Consider the following 21,038-nt stretch of genomic DNA (forward strand, 5'->3'; position numbering starts at 1 on the left):
AATAAAATATTACTCAGTCATTAAAAAATCTGACCATTTGCAACAACATGGATGGACCTTCAGGGTATTATGCTAAGTAAGACACAGAAAGTCAGATACAGAAAAACAAATACCATATAATTTCACTTATATATGGAATCTAAGAAACAAAATAAATAAACAAATCAAACAAAAACTGACTCATAGATACAGAAAACAAACTGATGATTGCCACATGGGAGGTGGTTTGAGAGGTTCAGTGAAAAAGGTGAAGGGATTAAGACGTACAAATTGGTCGTTACAAAATAGTCATGGGGATGTAAAGCACATTATAAGGAATATAGTCAAGAATATTATAATAGCTATGTACAATACCAGGTGGGTACTAGACTAATTGGGGGGATCAGTTCATAAATTATATAGATGTCTAACTACCATGCTGTACATCTGAAACTAATATAAAATAATATTGACTATCAACTGTAATTGAAAAAAATAAGAGATAAAAATGTTGCCAGACAAATGAAAACTGAGGGAGTTTATTACCATTACATCTATCTTACCTGAAATGTTATTGAGTTCTTGAAGTTAAAATTAAAATGTGCTGAACAACTTGAGAGCAAATAGTGTATAAATCTTTCCACTAAAGGTAACTATAAAGACAGAATAGTGTAATGCTGCAATGTTAGCACATAAATCACTTTTTACATTAATGTATAATTTGTTTATATATTTTTATTAAATTTATAAGGGCGACATTAGTTAATAAAAACATATAGCTTCCAAGTGTACAATTCAGTAATACATCATATTTATATTGCATTGTGTGTTCACCATCCAAAGTTAAATTTTTTTCTGTCACCATATTTTTGACCCCTTTTAGTCCTATCTACCTCCCCTTTCCCCCACTTAACTCTGGTAACCACTAAACTATTTTCCATGTCCATGAGTCTTTGTTTGTTTGTAACATTTGTTTGTTGCTTTTAGTTTTATATCCCACATGTGAGTGAAATCATATGGTTCTCAACTTTTTCCTGACGTATTTCACTTAGCACATCTCAAGATCCATCCATGTTGTCACAAATAGCAAAATTTCATTTTTTGTAATATTCCATTATAATTTAAAAGATAAAAATATAACTATAACTATAGAAATTTGCTAATTGAAATACCACATACAAAGAAGTAGAGTTACTGTATATCAATTACATAGAGTGGCGTAAAGTGTAGAGTTACTGTATACGATTAAGTTGTTTTTAGCATAAAACAGACTTTTATAAATATAAAATGTTTGATGTAATTCCTATGGAAATAATAATTCACAAAGGTAAAGTAGATGAATAAAGGATAAGTTGAAAATATTCAAAGCACATCATCACAAAAGAAATCATTGAATCACAAATAAAGACAAGAGAAGAGCTAGAAACAAGATAACTACAAAAGAGATAGTAAATTAAACTTGCAAAAGTTAGAATAAGTCATTACTTATCAATTAAATTAAGTGTAAAGTGACTAAACTCTCAAATCGAAGACAAAGAGAGGCTGAATGGATAAACAAAAGACTCAACTATAGGCTGTCAAGAGACTAAATTTAGATTTAAAGATACATATAGGCTGAAAATGATGATGGAGAAAGATATTCCATACAAATTGTAACCCAAGAAACAGGAATGGTTATACTTTTATCAGACAAAATAAAAGTTAAGTCAAAAACTGTTACAAGAGATAAAGAAAGTAATTATATAATAATGAAGTGTCAAATCCATAGAAATACATAATAATTATAAATATATTTATTAGCAACATCAAAGCTCCTAAGTATAAAAGGCAATCACTGACAGATCTGAAGAGAGAAATAGATAGAAATGTAATAATAGTGAGAATCTTCACTATCCCACTTTTAAAATGGCTAAAACATGAAATCAATAATGAACCCAAAAGATATATACAAAATATTCCAAATCACATCAGATCACTCATTCTTCTCAAGTGTAAATCAAATATTCTCTAATATAAATCATGTTAGGTCACAAAACAGGTCTTAACAAATTTAAGAATATTGAAATCATTTCAAGTATCTTCTCTTATCTGAATGGAATAAAACTAGAAATCTTAATAAAAATGGGAAATTTTACAAATACATCAAAATTTTAAAAAATTCTTAAACAATTATTAAGTTGAAAAAAATTAGAGGCAATTAGAATATATCTCAAGATGAAAGGAAAAAGATCTCAACATGTCAAAACATATGGATGCAACAAAAACAGTACTCACAGAGAATTTATAGCAATAAACTACATTTTAAAAAAATGAGAGAAATCTCAAATAAACAAGCTAACTTTACACTTCAAGGAGCTAGAGGGAGAGAGCCCAAACTAAAACTAAAATTAGCAGAAGGAAGGAAAAACAAATGATTACAGCAGAAATAAATTAGTGATTAGAAAAATAAGTTTAAAACAGAGTTGGCTTTTGGACAAGATAATCAAAATCAGTAAATCTTTTGCTTGATTTTTTTTTAAAAAAAAGGAAAATTCAAATAAATAAAATCAGAAATTTAAGAGGAGACATTACAAGAGATCCCACAGACATTAAAAGCAGTGTAAGAGACTATTATGAACATTATACTTTAACAAATTGGACAACCTAAAAGAAATAAAAATTCCTAGAAACAGACAACTTACTTAGAGTATATCAAGAAGTAATACAAAACCTGAGCAGACCAATAATTAAAAAGGAGATTAAAGTAAATATATATATCCCCAGGACCAGATGACTTCATGGATGAATTCAACCAAACGTTTGAAGAAAATTTAATACCAATATCTTCTAACTTTTCCCAAAATATAGAAAAGGGAACCTTTCCAAAGCCACACAAAAACATACAAGAAAAGAAAATCACAAGCCAATTACCTTGATAACATAGATGCAAAAAATTCTTCAATAAAATACTAGCAAACCAAATGCAACAGTACATGATTGAGTAGTATTCTTAGGATGCAAGAATGGTTCAGTATACACAAATCAATCAATGTGATACACCACATTAACAGAATAAAAGGTAAAAATCACATGGTCAATCACCTTGATAAATGCAGAAAAAACTTGGCACAACTCAATATTCTTTTATATAAAACCCTCAATAAATTAGAGATAGAAGAAAACTACTTAAATGTAATAAAGATCATTTATGAAAACCCTATGACTAACATTATACCCAAGGGTGAAAAGATAAAAGCTTTTCCTCTAATATCCAAAACAAGGCAAAGATGCCCACTTTCATTTATCCTATTTAACATATCACTAGAAGTCTTAGAACAATTAGGCAAGAAAATAAATTTTTCAAATCAGAAAGGAAGAAGTAAAATTATCTCTGTTTAAAACTGACATATTATACATAGAAAACCTTAAAGACTCCACAAAATAACTTTTAGAATAAGCAAATGCTGTAAAGTAGCAGGATTCTAAATTGACATACGAAACTTAGTTGCATTTCTATGCACTCACAAAAACCTGTCTGAAAAGGTAATTAAGAAAATAATTCCATTTACAACAAAATCAAAAATATTTTTTTTATTTGTTGGTGTGTGTTTTTCTTTACTTGAAGTGTTTGGCCAGCTGTCATTAAAAAAAAAATGCTGGCCTCATAGCATGAATCAAGACATATTTCCTTTTCTTCAGTTATTTTATTATTAAATTTATCAGAGTGACATTGGTGATTTAAATTATTTAGGTTCCAAGTGTACAATTCAATAATATATCATCTGTTTTTTTGAGTTAATGTTGGTGTATGGTGACAAATAGCAGTCTATTTTCATTCTTTTGCATGTAGCTTTCTAATTTTCCCAGCACCATTTATTGAAAAGACTTTCTTTCCTCCATTGTATATTTTTGGCTCCTTTGTCAAAAATTATTTGCCCAGATATACGTGGATTTATTTCTGGATTCTCAATCCTGTTCCATTGGTCCATGTGTCTGTTTTTCTACCAATACCATGCTGTTTTGATTATTGTCACTTTGTAGTATAATTTAAAGTCAGGCAGAGTGATCCTTCTGACCTTGTTCTTTTTTATCAGGATTCCTTTGGCTATTTGGGGTCTTTTGTGATTCCATATAAATCTAATGTTTTTTGTTCTATTTCTTTATAAAAAAATGTCATTGGTATTTTGATGAATATTGCACGAAATCTACATATTGCTTTGGGTAATCCTCTTAAGTTTTTTAAAAGTTTGTTGTTAATTCTTTTTTATTTTTTATTTAAAATTTTTTAATTTTTTCAATTAAATTTATTGGGGCAACATTGATTAACAAAATTACATAAGTTTCAAATGTACGATTCAATAATACATCATATGTATACTGCATTGTGTGTTCACCACCCAAATTAAATTTTCTTTCATCAACATATATTTGACTCCCTTTACCCTTATCTACGTCCCCGCTCCCCCTTCCCTCTGATAACCACTAAACTGTTATCTGTGTCCATGAGACTGTTTGTTTGTCTTGTTCTTTTGTTGCTTTAAGTTTTATACCCTACATAAGAGTGAAATAATATGATTCTCGACTTTTATTTCTGACTTATTTTGCTTAGCATATCTCAAGATTCATCCACGTTGTCATGATTAACCGTAATGTCATTAATAAACTAAAATCACTACTCCATTAGTTCATTTATTTTCCCCCTCTTTAATTCTCTCCCGCCTCACTTCCACTCCTGACCTATAGATGTTTACATCTCCCCTTAAGAAATGGATCTCTGAAGGTGGGATGTCTCCTCCCACACGCTTATGGTGCTGCACCTGGGGCCTGGCGCCCCCTTGGTATGGTCCTTGGCTCCACCTGGGGCGTGAACCCAGGACCTTATGCATGTAAAGCAGACTTGCTAACCGCTACACTATGGAGCCACCCCTCATTTATTTTTTTAATTCAACAAATATTTAATGAGCACTAACTATGTTTCAGGCACTTTTCTAGGCACTAGGAATACAAAGGTATCCAAGAAAAGCAATAACTAATTTGTCCTCACTGAGCACACATTTTCAATGGGAATGATAGATAATATATACATAACTAACAGATATATAATATAAGGTCAGAAAGTGACAAATTATATAAAGAAAAATAATGGGCTGCTATTTTAGATAAAGTGGTGTGATGGTTAATTTTATGTGCCAACTTGACTTGGTCATAGGGTGCCCAGATATTTGGTTCAGAGAAGAGAGGATGTTTGCCATAGAACCAATGCAATTAAATGTTATATTGAGGAAACTGGTTTCAAGGACATGAAAGTTCTGTTTATTGTATTTGCAACTTTTCTGTATATTTTAATTCTTAAAAAATAAATTATTAAAGCATTTTTTAAATCTAAAATACTTAGAATAAATTTAATTAAGGAGATTAAAGATTTATACAGTGAAACTATAAAATAATGAGACAAAATTAAAAGACAAAAATAAATAGAACATACTATGTTCATGGATCGAAAAAGTTAATATATTAAAATATCCATACTTTCCAAAGTTTTCTATAGATTTAATGCAAACTCTATTAAAAGTTCAATGGAATTTTTTCACAGAAATTGAAGACAATCTTAAAATCATTAGGAATTACAAAAGTCAATAATTGAATGCCCAAAGAAATATTACAAAAAAACAAAACTTGGAAGTATCGCATTCTCTAAATTCAAACGATGTTACAAAGCTAAAGTATTCAAAACAGTATGGCATTGGCATAAGAAAAGAAATAAAGATCAATGGTAAGAATAGAGAACCCAAAAATAAACCCACATAAATACAGTCATCTGATCTTTGACAGAAAGTCAGGAATACACAATGGGGAAAAGTTACTCTCTTCAATAAATCTTGCTGGGAAAGTTGGATATCCATACACAAAAGAATGATTTTGGATCTTTATATCACGCCATTTACAATGAGCGATTTTAAATGTATTAAAATCAAATGAAAAACAGTAACGATAAAACTCTTAGAAAAAAAAAGAGAAAAAATTTTAGACATTAGACTGGGTGATTATTTCTTGTATATGACATGAAAAACACAGGTAACCAAAGCAAAAATAGTGGGACTACATCAAACTAAAAAGCTTTTATTTAACAAAGGAAATACTTAACAAATGAAAAGACAATTAGCAGTAAATAGAGGCAAACAACATATCTGAGAAAGAATAAATATCCAAAACATATAAAAAACTCCTACAATTCAATAGCAAGAAAACAAATAACCAATGTAAAATGGGCAAAGGATTTGGATAAATATTTCTTCATGAATTATATACAAATGGCTAACAGGTACATGAAAAGGTGTTCAACATTAGAAATCATCAAAAAAATGCCAATCAAAACCCTAGTGATATAGCAACTTACATATGTTAAGGTAATTATTATGAAAAAACAATAATTGATGTTAAGGATATGGAGAAAAATAAATTTTATGTTCTGTTGGTTGGAATGTAAATCAGGATGACAGTATGAAAGTTTTTCAAAAAAATAAAAATAAATAAAATTATCATTTGATCCAGTAGTCTCTCTTCTGGATATCCAAAACAATTGATTTCTGGCTCAAAGACATATCTGCACTTTTATGTTCATTGCTGCATTACTCAAAATAGTCAAGATGTGGAAACAACTTAAATGTTCATATGAATGAGTAGATTTTAAAATGTGGTATGTACATACAATTTAATATTGCTAAGTCTTTTTAAAAAAGAAAAATTTCCCATAAGCAAAAACATGATTGGAAAACATTACACTAAATGAAATAAACAAAATGCAAAAACACAAATAATATATGTGAAGAATATAAAATTATCTAACACATAAAAATAGAATCAGACTCGAAAAGGAAACATGGTGGAGAGACATCCCCAGATCTCTCTCCTTGAAGCAACAATAAGCTGAATATCTAAAACTCAACAAAAAATACCCAAACTGCACACCAGCACATTTGATCATAGGATCTGCGCCTAAGAGCTACCACAGGTCAGAACCCTGGGTGTCAGGCGGTGGACTGGGAGAAATAAAGAAGCTGATTCTCAAGGGAGGGGATAAAGAGCAGAGACTCTCCTGAACAGCCAAGCCTGAGACAGTTATGAGTTCTACGCAGCCAGCGGCAAGGCTCAATCATCTGAGCAGAAAGCAGAGAAGCGGAAGGCAGAGAAACAACAGTCGATTTTTACCAGCCCTGGTTGCAAAACTGAGGCTGAGCTGCTGTCCCCAAACTCCAATGCAGAGGTCCCCTACCCCCATACCCTCCAAAACCAAACACCACGGAGCCCCATGGCAATATGAACAAATGCTGCCGAGACTGTTGCTAATACTTACAGGGACTGAAACTGAGGGCAGAGAGCATGATTAAATATATACAAGAAAATAAAGGCATTATATATCTCTCTCATGAACACAGCAAGAATTCTAATAAGATACTGGCGAACCGAATTCAGCAACATATTAAAAAGATTGTACACCACGATCAAGTGGGCTTCATCCCAGGGGCATAGGGATAGTTCAACATATGCAAATTGATTAATATGATATGATCATATCAATAGATGCAGAAAATGCCTTCAACAAGATACAGCATTCATTCGTGATCAAAACACTTCACAAAATCGGTATAGAAAGAAAGTACTTAACATCATAAAGGCCATCTATGACAAATCCTCAGCCAACATTATACTTAACGGTGAAAAACTAATAACCTTCCATCTAAGATCAGGAACAAAGCAAGGCTGTCCACTATCGCCATTCTTATTCAGTATAACATTGGAGGTCCTAGTGAGTGCAATCAGACAAGAGAAAGATATAAAAGGCATCCAAATAGGAAGCGAAGAATTCACACTGTCACTATTTGTGAATGATATGATTCTCTAAATAGAAAACCCTAAAGACTCCACAAGAACTCTACTAGAAACAATAAACAAATACAGTAAAGTCTCTGGATACAAAATCAGCATTGAAAAATCTATAGCATTCCTATAATCTAATAATGAAGTGTCAGAGAAAGAAGGGGAAAAAATAATTCCTTTCATAATTGCAACAAAAAGAATAAAATACATAGGAATAAATTTAACAAAACATGTGAAGGAACTATATAATAAAAACTATAAGACCCTATTAAAAGAAATCAAAGAAGATACAAAGAAATGGAAAGATATTCTGTGTTCTTGGATTGGAAGAATCAACATAGTTAAAATTATCATGTTACCTAAAACATTATACAGATTTAATGCAATCTCCATCAATATCCCATCGGCTTTTTTAAAAAAGAAATAGCACAAAAAATCATCAGATTTGTATGGAAATACAAAAGACCCCGAATTGCCAAAGCCATCCTGAGAAAAAAGGATGAGGCTGGAGACATCACTCTTCCTGACTTCAAATTATACTACAAAGCAACAGTAATCAAAATGGCATGATATTGGCAGCAAAACAGACACACAGACCAGTGGAACAGAATTAAGTTTCCAGAAGTAAATCTATATTTATATGGGCAAATAATTTTCAACAAAAAAGCCAAAAACATGCAGTGGAGAAAGAAAAGCCTCTTCAATAAATGGTGCTGGGAAGACTGGAAGGCCACCTACAAAAGAATGAAACTAGACTGTTGTCTATCACCACACCAAAATTAACTCAAAATAGATTAAGGATCTAAATATAAGACCTGAAACAATAACAATATTTTTAGTCAAAAAAAGACAAATAAATTCAATAAACACATGAAAACGGTATACCTAGGGATAAAAAGAAGTAAAGGAAAATATGAAGATAATATTGCATATAACAGAAAATATTAATAAAGAAATAGAAATTATTAAAATGACCAAATTGGAATTCCATATCTGAAAAGTACAATGACTGTCTACGGCCATACCACCCTGAACACACTCGATCTCGTCTGAAAAGTACAATGACTAATAATAAAAAAATTGGGAGTGTGGCTCCAAAATTGATTTGAACTGGCAGAGGAAAGAATAAATAAATATGAAGACAGAGATTATGCAAGGAAAGAAAAAAAACAAGAGAAAATTGAAGAGAGACTCAGAAATGTGAGGTTGAGACTCAGACAAATGTAGGGTACCATTAAGTGCGCCAACATGCATGTAATGGGAATACCAAAGAAAGAGAAAAGAGCAGAGGAAATACTCAAAGAAATGGTTATAGAAAATTTGCAGATTTATTGAAAAACAATAACCAACACATCTAAGAAACTCAACAAAAACCAAGATAAATGCAAGGCGATTCGCCAATAGACACATCATTGTAAATATGTAAATTGTTAACAAGAGAAAACAACTCATTAATTACTAAGAAATCCCCAAAAGATTAACATTCAACATCTCAACAGAAATATGAAAACCAGTAAGCCATAAGATAACACATCAAAGTGTCCAAGAAATAGAATTTTGCCGACCAGGAATCCTAGATACAAAGTTTCCTTTGCAAGATGAAGAGTTCTGTGGATAGATGGAGACCATGATAGCACAATGTAAATCTATAATGCCACTCAACTGTACACGTTAAAATGTTTAAGATGGTGAGTTTTATATTATGTTTATTTTGCTATAAATTTTAAAACTCTTAGAACAAGACATAAGTAAATCTTTATTACCTTGGATTTGGCAAAATATTCTTAGATATGACACCAAAATCATGAGCAAAAAAAAAAGATAAATTAGACTTCATAAAATTTCAAATCTTTTATGGTGTCAAAGGACACCAAAAAAAAGTTAAAACATGACTAACAAATTGAAAGAAAATATTTGCAAATCCTATTTCTTATAAGAAATTTTTATCCAGAAAATATAATAAACTCAATAATGAAAAGACAAAAGCACAATTTAGAAATGGGTAAAAGATCTAAGCAAATGTATCTCCTGGGAAGATATACTAATTAGACAATGAGCATATGAAAAGACAAAATGTCATATAATTCAATTCATATAATATGTCCAGAACCAAGAAATCTACAATGAAAGAAATTGATTAGTGGTTGCCTAGAGTTGGTGGAGAGAAGGGCTCACAGGTAGTGGGGTGGGGGGAATGGAGCTAATGGTATAGCATTTATTTTTGAGATGATAACAATGTTCTAAAATTGATTGTGGTGGTGGTCATGCACATCCGTGAATAGACTAAAAATTATTGATTCGTATACTTTAATAGGTGAATCATAAGCATGTCAACTATATCTCAATAAATCTAATAAAAATAGAATTAATTGTCAGTGAATATTTTTTTAAAATAAGAAAATAAAACATTTTTTCATAGTAGATTTTGGAAAAAAAACACCTAATTTATAGTCTTTTTGTCAGAAGCAAGTGACAATATATTATTAATATTGCTATTTATAAATTATATTGATTCCCACATATAAAACAGAATTGATACTCAATAGTTAGAAGCTTACATTCATTGAGGAGTTCACTTGAGTGGTAGTTTCATCATCTGTTGGGAACTGGTATATCTGGATGCCATGAGTAACCAATTCACTCATTATCTTACATTTAAATTTCTGTAAATCATTTTTAGAAATTGCATCTGCTTTGGCAATCAGTGGTATAATATTCACCTATTAAGAAGAAAAAAATCTTACCATAGGGGATTAGTTGTGAATCCTAGAATTTTTACTTGAAATCTCACACTCTCTGACAACAAATATTTGTAACTAGATAATCACTGACTATTTTGTTATCCTCACAAAATGGTTTTCCAAAATACTCAGTACTTTTGAAAATAAATTTATCAGAATTCAGGTTTAGAAGTCTTAATTTTTGTTTATTTCTCAAACTTTCTTACACTTTTAACACATCAGGAATTAGTAAACATAAGCAGTAGGATGATGGAATCTATTTAATTCATTATCAATTTATTTTATTTCTAATTTAATTGAGTGCTTAAAAAGGCAGAAGAAGGCTTTTATCAAAACTGTAAAACAATTTGTCCTTCATTCATTTGTATCATCGTCTCCATAAACCTATCTTAACCAACATTTCAACATATCATTGCTCTACCTGTATGTCTTTGCAGAGAGGTTTGTTTGTTTTCCAAAGACCGCCTAGAAACAATAGACTTTTTTGTTACCATACTCTAAAAGCTGAATGTATGTATGTGTGTGTATAGCAGCTTGCTAAAAATATGTCAATTTGTAATTTTTAAAATGGAATTATTTCCATGTAGCATATTTGAGGGTTAAAATTATTTATGTTTTCTTTCTAGTCCTAAAATATAATCATTCTGTTCTCCATGCATTTACATCTTAATAATTAAATTCTGTAGAAAATAATAATATGCAAAATTCTAAAAGGTTTTATTACTGTTACAAAGTACATTTAAAAAATCCTTGTTCAAATCTAAGGCTTTAATATTGTAACATAGATGCTTAAAGTTGTGAATAATTGTATAATTTTAAAAAACAGCTTCCACTGTAGAAAGCAGACAGCTGCTAAGATAGATCCAAGTAGAACATATATTTCTTGGGTGGTATTGGTGAGAAAGCTGGGAAAACATACCCTCCAGTGATAGTAAATCATTAACACATAAGACATAAAAACTTTCCATGTTAATCATTCCTCAGGTATTCAGATTTGAGGAACAAAAGTCACTTACTAAAGAAAGAGCTGAACAACCTGGAACAGAAGACAACAGACATATATGAATCCTTGCCAATCCCTTTAGGTAATGATACTTGCAAAAATTAGCAATTTCCTATATCTGGAAATTGCTTAATGATTATAGATACCCTTAATACTAAAGATACAACTGTGTGTTCCTGATTATTGAATATAGTACAAATTGAGAAATTAAAGTAGCTTTTAATTTTAACTAGAAATCTAACTTCTTTACTTGATAGTATATGAGATTAACTACAAAATTTCTTTCTAGTTTGAACAATACATAAGTCAGGCCTTCTTTGACAAAACAAAACAATTTTAGAACTTTTCCTCCCCTCAACTAAATAAAATTGAAAACAACATGTTTTATCAGGGCTGAGTGCAGGGAAGAATCTCATGACATAAGTTTCTTTCATATGTATATTGACCCTCCGTTGGAAAAATACATATGTTGCATTTTGCATCCTCTCTAATAGGACCAGTAGTCAGAATCATGAAGCTTCATGTTTCACAATATCCGTGGTACCAGGTAAATATTAACAAGGTTATTTTATAGTACTGTAAATTCAATTTCAAAAATATAGGCAAATGACCATGATCTGAATTATCATTTAATCACAAAAAACTAAATTTTTAGTTTAATAATTTTTTATCTGCATCTCATTGTCTTAATGCATTTTTTTAATTAAATTTCTCTAGAAAGCAAGCTAATATTAAATTTTTCAAATGTTGTTATGGACTGACTGCTTACACACACACACACACACACACACACACACACACACACACACACACACACACACCTGCCCATGCATATTTTGAAGCCCTAATCTCCAATATCACAGAATGTGACTGCATTTAGAAATACAATCTTTAATGTGGTAATTAAGTTATAGTAGGGCGATTAGGATGGGTCTTAATCTTATCTGATGTCTTTATATTGGTATCTTTATAATCTTATCTTGGTGTCTTTATAAGAAGTGGAAACTTGAGCACACAAAGACATATCAGATGTGTGCACAAAGGAAAGCCCGTGTGAGAACACAGTGAGAAGGCAGCCATCTGCCACCCAAAGGGAAAGATTTCAGAAGAAACAAAATTTGACAACACCTTGATCTTGGACTTCTAGTCTTGAGAACTGTGATAAAATTAATTTCTGTCATTTAAACCACTAAGTCTGTGGAATTTCATAATAATAATCTCAAGAAATTAATACATTTGTTTTAAAAATTAACAGAAAAAATATATACACATATTAAAAATAAGTTCTTGTATATGTATACCTGAAATATGTATTATCTCTAAATAATTATCAAATCTTGATATGTTGATAGATTTACCAAACATACCTTACTGTCAATGTTCTTCATGGTTAATAGATCCAGGGACTTCAGAGAATGTCCTGTAGGTGAAATGAAGTAAAGGCACACATGGATACGAGAATCATGGTAGTCGACAAAGGAACGCTTAATTTTTAATTCTTCTTGAAGATAGGCCTCAAATTGAGCATCTATGTAGTCAGCTATTGGTTGGAAGCTGAAAAACAATTAAACATTTAGCATAACATATTAATAACATCTGAAGTCTATAGTTTTACCATTTAATAAATAGTTAATATATGTACTCAATAGTTTGTCATGATAATAAAAAATGTGCATAACATGTCCTTACAACAATAGCAATTACAAACCAATAAAAGGCCCATGCTTTACATTGTTTATAGAAATGGCAAAATGATCTATCAATTCAATGCAATCCCGATAAGAAAACAAAATTTATATATATAAAATTTTTTTGGCTGCTTTCAATAGCATTTTTAATAGCAAAAATGTGTTTACATTATAACAGCTCATGACAATCTTTTTTCAATACAAAGTCCCAGATACTGTCCATTGTCTGGCCAATTCTCGAAGAGATATAAACAAGAATACTAATCAAGTGCAACTTCCTTAACCACCTTGGGTGGGATTTGTTTTATATATATATATTTGTTATATATAGATATAGATATAGAGATAGAGATAGAGATAGAGATAGATAGATAGATAGATAGATAGATAGATAGATAGATAGATAGATAGATATAGATATAAATGCAAAAGACCAAGAGTGGTCAAGACATACTGTGGAAAACCAAGGAGATCTATTCTTCATATATGGTCTTATTATAAAGCTGAAATAATACAGTGTGGTAGAAGCACAGGAATAGATAAAGTACAAGAAAATTTTTTAATGCAATAGAACTGTTCTACGTCACAACTGAAATGATAGATACACAATTCTATGCATTCTTTAAAACCTAGAGAAATATACACTACAGAAAACATTGAGAAACATATGATTTCAGAAACAGTTTTGTAGAATATAAAACTGACAGCAACATATGAACAAAACAAACAAAAACTCACACACACGGATAACAATTTAGTGGTCACCAGAGGGAAAAGGGAGGGGTAAGATGTAGATAAGGGTGAAATGGGTCAAATATATAGTAATGAAAGGAAATTTAACTTTGGGTGGTGGACACAGTGCAATATACATATGATATATTATTGAATTGTATGCTTGAAACCTATATAATTTTATTAACCAATGTCACCCCAATAAATTTAATTTCAAAAAGTGAGTCTCAGTGTATGTAAAATTTAAGAAGAGTGACATCAGCATTATGACAAGAAATACATCCCACCTTTTTAACAACTAAAAATCTTATCTATCTACAAACAAAAGTGCCTCTGTGGGAGTTGTGGAACCCAGCACCGTATTCCAAGGAACCAGGGGGAGTCTTGCCCAACTATGCATCTGGTAATAGCCAGACACACCTTTTTATGAACTGTGGTACCAGCCAAAGCCAGAAAGCATGCCCCAATCCCTCTTTCATGCAGTCAGAGAGAAACTGGAGTGTTGTCTTGAGCATATACCAATAGATGAAAAAATTTGTAGAAGTTAAGCAGTCAAGATGGGAGATTCCATTAAAGCATAAAAAATAAATAAATAAATTTGGATGTATTGGAAATGATAAGAGAAAATTTGTCAATGTTTAACTTCCCTCAAGGCAGCATAGCTTGGGGCTAAAATAGATGCAGTAACCTCTCTCACAGGGGAAATAGGGTATGGTGAGTAAGTGCCCAGCTACTCTAGCTGTGTAGGATGCTGCTGAGAAATATATTTCTCTCTAGTAGCACCAATAATACTAAAGCAGAAATTGAAGGGAGGGAGGAGATTGGGAAAGAGACAGATAAAAATATCAAAGTGCATTAAAGGGTCATGATCCCTGCTGACTAGGCTCAGGACTTCAGCAAGAAGCTCACTCATCAACTTCTAGAAGAACTTCACCTGATTATTTCCCCACCAGGCCTACATGCACTTCCAAAGGTCAAGTGTTAAATTCACATATCTTCCCATTCTGTAGCTGGCTCTGTGTGCACACTGTTGAGTGTGGCTGTGAGAGTGAAATCCGGCAAATGAAATGTGCTCAGAAAAATCAGAGCAGAATCTATAAGCAAGGGAGAAACCATTTTTTTTTCTGGAAAACTTGAGCTATAGCAACACTTTCTGGAAAAAAAAAAGAAAGAAGTTTCCAATGGCCCTCATGTGAGCTGTAAGAGCTAGAGAGGACCCCAAATCATAAGGCTTTTGCCACAATAAGGAGCAAGTAATGTGGGGCTAGGATATCATGCAAGATCATAGAGGGTCCCAGAAACAACAGAACCAATGAACAATATATTACACTTGATTGCAACTAGAAAAGATTTGAGGAGGTGTCTGCTACTTCAAATGTAAAATCAGCAATGTGAAACTCCAAGGAACATGAAAAATTAGGGAAAAGCATTATCACCAAAAGAATAATAATCCTCTGTAATTGAATCAAAGGCTTGGAATTTTGCAATCTATCTGATAAGGATTTTAAAACGCTTTTTAAATGAAATTCAATGAGATATAAGAAAACACAGAAATATAACTCAATGAAATCAGGAAAACAATATATAAGCAAAATGAGAAATCATTAAATAGATCCAAAAAATGTTTGGACCTTAAGAAATCAATGAATTAAATGGAAAATGCAGTAGTGAGCATTTACAGTAGAAGGATAGAATCAGTGAGCTAGAGAATAGAAACTTTGAAATAACCCAAGCAGAAGAGAAAAAAAAAGACCAAAATAATGAATGAAAAAAAGTAAAGAAAGTCAATGTGATTCATGGGAATACATAAAACATACAAATAGTAGAGTAAATGGAGTTTCAGAAGGAGAAGAGAGGGGAAAAAGAGGAAAGAGAGTTCATTTTAAAAAATAGTAGCTGAGAACTTTCCAAACCTGGGGAGAGACTTAGACAACTAAGTTATAAAACCTAACAGATCACCATATGCCTAAATGCAAAAAGTCTTCTCCAAGACATATAATATGAGATTGTCAAAAATCTAAGACAAAAAAAAAAAGAAGTGAAAAACAAACAAAAAATTATGGGACCTCAGAAGCATGGTGACATGAGTGGTCCCTTTGCTCATTCCCCTTGAAATTACAACAAATTGAACAGCTACAATTCAACAGAAAATTTCCAGCCTAAGACACAAACATGTCTGAGAAATCTATGCAGCAGAGAACCTGAAGGTTGCAATTCAGCCAAGCAAGGGAGGAGGAAAGGGAATAGATCAGACACCAGTGCCACAGATGCAGCCCAAAGCTCCCTGTGGGACTCAAGGAGAGAGAAGGAATCAGATTGAAGAGCACACTTTCTGTAGCCCACAGCATTCCTAGCTGAGTAATCAGCATAGACTATGGCAGTGGAACTCAGTGATTAGGACAGAGATAAGGGTAGAGACAAAATACAGAGGCATGACAGCAGTTTTCTAGCAACTACCATTGCCAGACAGAAAGCTGAATCATGGAGGCTGGACGCATCCCCCTCACCACCCTTCCAGAGCTTGCCTCCACACACACTCCCAGAGCTAGCAGTGAGCCCCAAGATTGCAGTTCTGAAAAATCTCAACAAGCTGCAAGAAAACTCAGATAGGCTGTTTAATGAACTCAGAAATGAAAACAGTGAACAACAGGAATACTTTACTAAAGAAACTGAAACTTTAAAAAGAACCAAATAGAAATTCTGGAGCTGAAAACCTCAATAAAAGAGATGAATAATGAAATAGTAAGTTTAGGAAGTAGAGTGGACCAGGTAGAGGGATTAAATAGTGATATCAAAGACAACAATCTGGAAATGATGAAGATGGGAATATAGAGAGACACTTGAGAGTTAAAAAATAATGAAAGAATTCTACAGGAACTATCTGACACCATCAGAAAGAGCAATATAAACATAATGGGAATACCAAAAGGAAAAGAGAAGGAGAAGGGAACAGAGAGCCTATTCAAACAAATAGTTGGCGAGAACTTCCAAAACCAATGGAAAAAAACTGGATCCTCAAATCCAGGAAGCAAACAGAAGATCTAATTTTCTCAACCCAAAAAGGCCTTCTCCAAGACACATTACATTAAAATTGTCAAAAATTAATGACAAAGAATTCTCAAAGCAGCCAAGGAAAACAAAATGGTAACCTATAAAGGAAAATCCTTTGATTATCACTGGATTTTAAAGCAGAAACTACAAGCTAGGAGGGAGTGAAATCAAATATTCCAACTATTGAAAGAGAGAAATTACCAGCCAAGTTTCTGCGTTCTCCTTTAAATATGAAGTAGAAATAAAGACAGAAGCTAAGGAAATTTTCCGCCACAAGGCTAGTATTACAAAAAAATACTAGAGGAAGTTATTCTACCCGAAACTAAAAGACTAAAAGATACAAAACTATGAGTAAGATGACTAACAGACAGACGGAAGTAGGAAATTGCAACCATTATTTAGAATAGGATATTATACACTTATATATAACATAAAGGTTGAAGGTAGTAAAAACATTGAAAAAATGGAAGACAATAGCTACTGCAACTCGGAAATGAAATCATAGCATAAATAGAAATAATTTGAAACGACATAAACAGAAAAGGGGAGGGAGTAAAGGTCTGAATTTGGAAAGATGAATAGAGATAAGATGTGTTCAGAAGAAAAAGAACTACTGTATATATAAAACTTATTTTTACAAAACTTAACTGTAACCACACACACACACACACACACAAAACAGAACTGAGACACATAACAAATAAAAAAAAGATGGAAGAGAGGAAATATCATAGAATACCACCAAACTAAAATAACAGAAAGACACAGAGAAAAAAAACAATAGAGACACAGAGCTACTACAAAACAAAATATAAAATGGTTATTGAAAAATAACTCTATGTGTAAATGGACTGAACTCATCAATAAAAAGGCACAAAGTAGTATTTTGGATCAAAAAATCATATGCAGCTTTCAAGAGACACATCTCAGCTGCAAGGACAAATATAGACTCACAGTGAAAGGGTGGAAAACGATATTCCAAACAAATGGTATCCAGAGAAAAGCTGATGTAGCCATATCTACATCTGACAAAATAAATTTCTAGATTAAAAAGAAAAGAAGTACCAAGAGACAAAGATGAACACTCAATAACGATAAAGGGGGACAATACTTCAAGAAAACAGAACACTCACCAATATATATGCTCCCAATCAGGGAGCTTCGAGATATATAAAGCAGCTACTAACAGAACTAAAGGGAAAACTTAAAAAAAAAAAAAAAACAATAATAATAGAGGACCTGAATACTCCACTACAGCTATAGATAGATCATCCAAAAAGAAAATCATTAAGGAAATGTCAACCTTAAATGACACATTCAACCAATTGGACATAACTGACACATATAGAGCTCACCACCCTTGGGTGGCTCTCATCCAAAAATTCCAGATTATACATTCTCTAGTGCACATGGAACATTCTCAAGGATAGATCATAAGTTAGGACACAAAACCAGCCTCAACAAATTTTAAAAGACTGAAATCATACCAAGCATATTCTTTACCACAGCGTTGAAACTAAAGATCAACTGCTAAAAAAAAAAGTGGGAAAAACAAGTATGTGGAGACCAAACAATATGCTACTAAAGAACAACTGTGTCAAAGAAGAAATAAAAGGAGAGATCGAGAGATACATAGTAGCAAGTAAGAATGAAAATACAACATATAAAAACTTTTGGGATATAGCAAAAGCAATAATAAGAGAAAAGTTCATATAATTATCTAAAAAACAAGTTAGTAGCTGCTTTATATGTTTTGATGCTCCCTGCTTTACATATCTTGATGATTCTTTATTGGGAGCATATATATTGATGAGTGTTATGTCTTCTTGATATATTGTCCCCTTTATTGTTGTGCCTATCTAAAAACAAATAAACAAACAAACAAGAACAATCCCAAATAAATGACCTAACATTACATCTTTAAAAACTAGAAAAAGAACAAAATAAGCAGTCCAAAGTCAGCAGAAAAAATGAAATAATCAAAATTAGAACAGAATTAAATAATAAAGGCCATATACAATAAACCCTCAGTTAACATCGTACTTAATGGTGAAAAACTAAAAGCCTTCACTCTAAGATCCAGGAACAAGACAAGGTTGTCTACTCTCACCACTCTTATTCAATATGGTATGGAAAGTCATAGAGCAATCAGGAAAGAAGAAGAACTAAAAGGCATCCAAATTAAAAATGAAGAAGTCAAACTGACACTTTTTACAGATGACAATTCTTTTTCTATTAAATTTATTGGGGTACAATTGGTAAATAAAATTATATAGGTTCCAAGTGTAAAATTCAATAATATATAATATGTGTATTGCACTGTGTTCACCACCCAAAGTGAAATTTCCTTCCGTCACCATATATTTGACCCCCTTTACCCTTATCCACATCCCCATTCTCTCCTTTCTCCCTGTAGCCACTATACTGTCATCTCTGTCTTTGAGTTTTGTCTTGTTCATTTGTTGCTTTCAGTTTTATATCCCACATATACATAAAATCACAATTGTTTTTAAATAGTTATTAATATTTAGAAAGTGAATATCACCATAGTATGAATATCAATACTTTTAAAAGTAGTTTTTTAATGTAGAATTAAGCCTAGGGTCAATATGTTTAATGTATTATTTGCATTTCATTGTATTGTGGAATAAGGCCCATATTAAGTGGTGTGCCCTGTATTAATTTCCTGAGTCTGTCATAAAAAATTACCACAGATGGGGTGGTTAAAACAATAGAAACGTATTCTATCACAGTTCGGGAGGCCAGAAGTCCAAAATCCAAGTATTGTAAGGTCACACTATATCAGGAGGCTTTAGAGGAGAATATTTTCTTGCTTTTTTCGACTTCCATTGGCTGTTGGCATTTCCTCTGGCTACATCAGTCCAGCATCTGCCTTGATGTTCATGTGACCTTCTCTTTTGCTCTTTAGGCATCTCTTTTAAGGACATTTGTTGTTGAATTTAAGGTGTACCCAGATAACCCAGGATAATCTAATATTGAGTCTCTTAACTAAATTATATCTACAAAGACTTGTTTGTTCAAATAAGATCACATGTAGTAATTCCGGGGATTAAAATGTATAGATACCTTTTTGGGGATCATCATTCAACCCATTATACTTCTTTTATATTATAAGGTTGTTTCTTAAAATTAAAAATAATTGATGTTTACCATTTATTTACTTGTTGGATTATTTTCTATCAATTATCCAAATCATAAATGAATATATTACTATAAAATTTAAAATAGTCCAGGTGAAATGAAACTCACTTAGCCAAACTTAAGCACTTTGCACTATTTCTTTTTCCAAAAATAACCACTATTATGAGTTTTATTAAGTAACCTCTCAGACCTTATCCCTTATGCAGTTATTACATTTTTATAATAATTGAAATACATTTGTAATAATACATAACAAATTTCTTTAAAATATATCACATATAATAGAAAAATGCATAAAATGTTTATGGACAATTTAATAGATAACTTCAAAACAAACATTCTACATAAACACCTCCTTATTCAAGTTATGAACTGCTCCTCAAAGGCCTGAGGAATTTCCTTTTTTTTTTATCGTAACTCCTAATGAAACTCATATGAGCAGAAAGTAAAATGTTGCCAATGGTTGGGTAAGGAGAAATGGAGAGCTGCTGTTCAATGAGTATAAATTTTCAGTTGTAAAATTAAAATCTTCTAGAGGCCTATAAACATAATGCCTATATTTAACAGTCCTTTATTATATATTTAAAATTTTGGAATGAGGGTATATCTCATGTTAAATGGTTTTTACCACAATTAAAAAAAAACTATATGGTACTGAAAAAGTATTTAGAGGGAAATTTATAGCATGAAATCTCTGTGTTAGAAAAAAAAGAATGTGAAATCGTTAATGTAAAGTTACACATTAAGAAACTAGCAAATAAGAACAAATTAAACCTAAAGCAGGAAAAAGAAAAAAGAAAAATTATAGGAGAGCAGAAATTGCTA

General features: G+C 31.7%; 1 protein-coding gene across 1 annotated transcript in view; it reads right to left on the bottom strand.

Annotated features, from left to right (window-relative positions):
• The window catches only part of SEPTIN14 (septin 14), a 117,139-nt gene that overhangs the window by 50,373 nt on the left and 45,728 nt on the right, over positions 1–21,038 (bottom strand). Inside the window, exons 4-5 of the mRNA XM_039849233.1 lie at positions 12,948–13,134; positions 10,395–10,556 (exon numbers count right to left, since the gene is read on the bottom strand). Coding sequence (XP_039705167.1) covers positions 10,395–10,556; positions 12,948–13,134 — 349 coding nt within the window. The remainder of the gene's footprint in view (positions 1–10,394; positions 10,557–12,947; positions 13,135–21,038) is intronic.

The sequence above is a fragment of the Pteropus medius genome, unplaced genomic scaffold (genome assembly GCF_902729225.1).
Source record: "Pteropus medius unplaced genomic scaffold, Ma_sr-lr_union100, whole genome shotgun sequence".
In the NCBI taxonomy this organism is placed as follows: Eukaryota; Metazoa; Chordata; class Mammalia; order Chiroptera; family Pteropodidae; genus Pteropus; species Pteropus medius.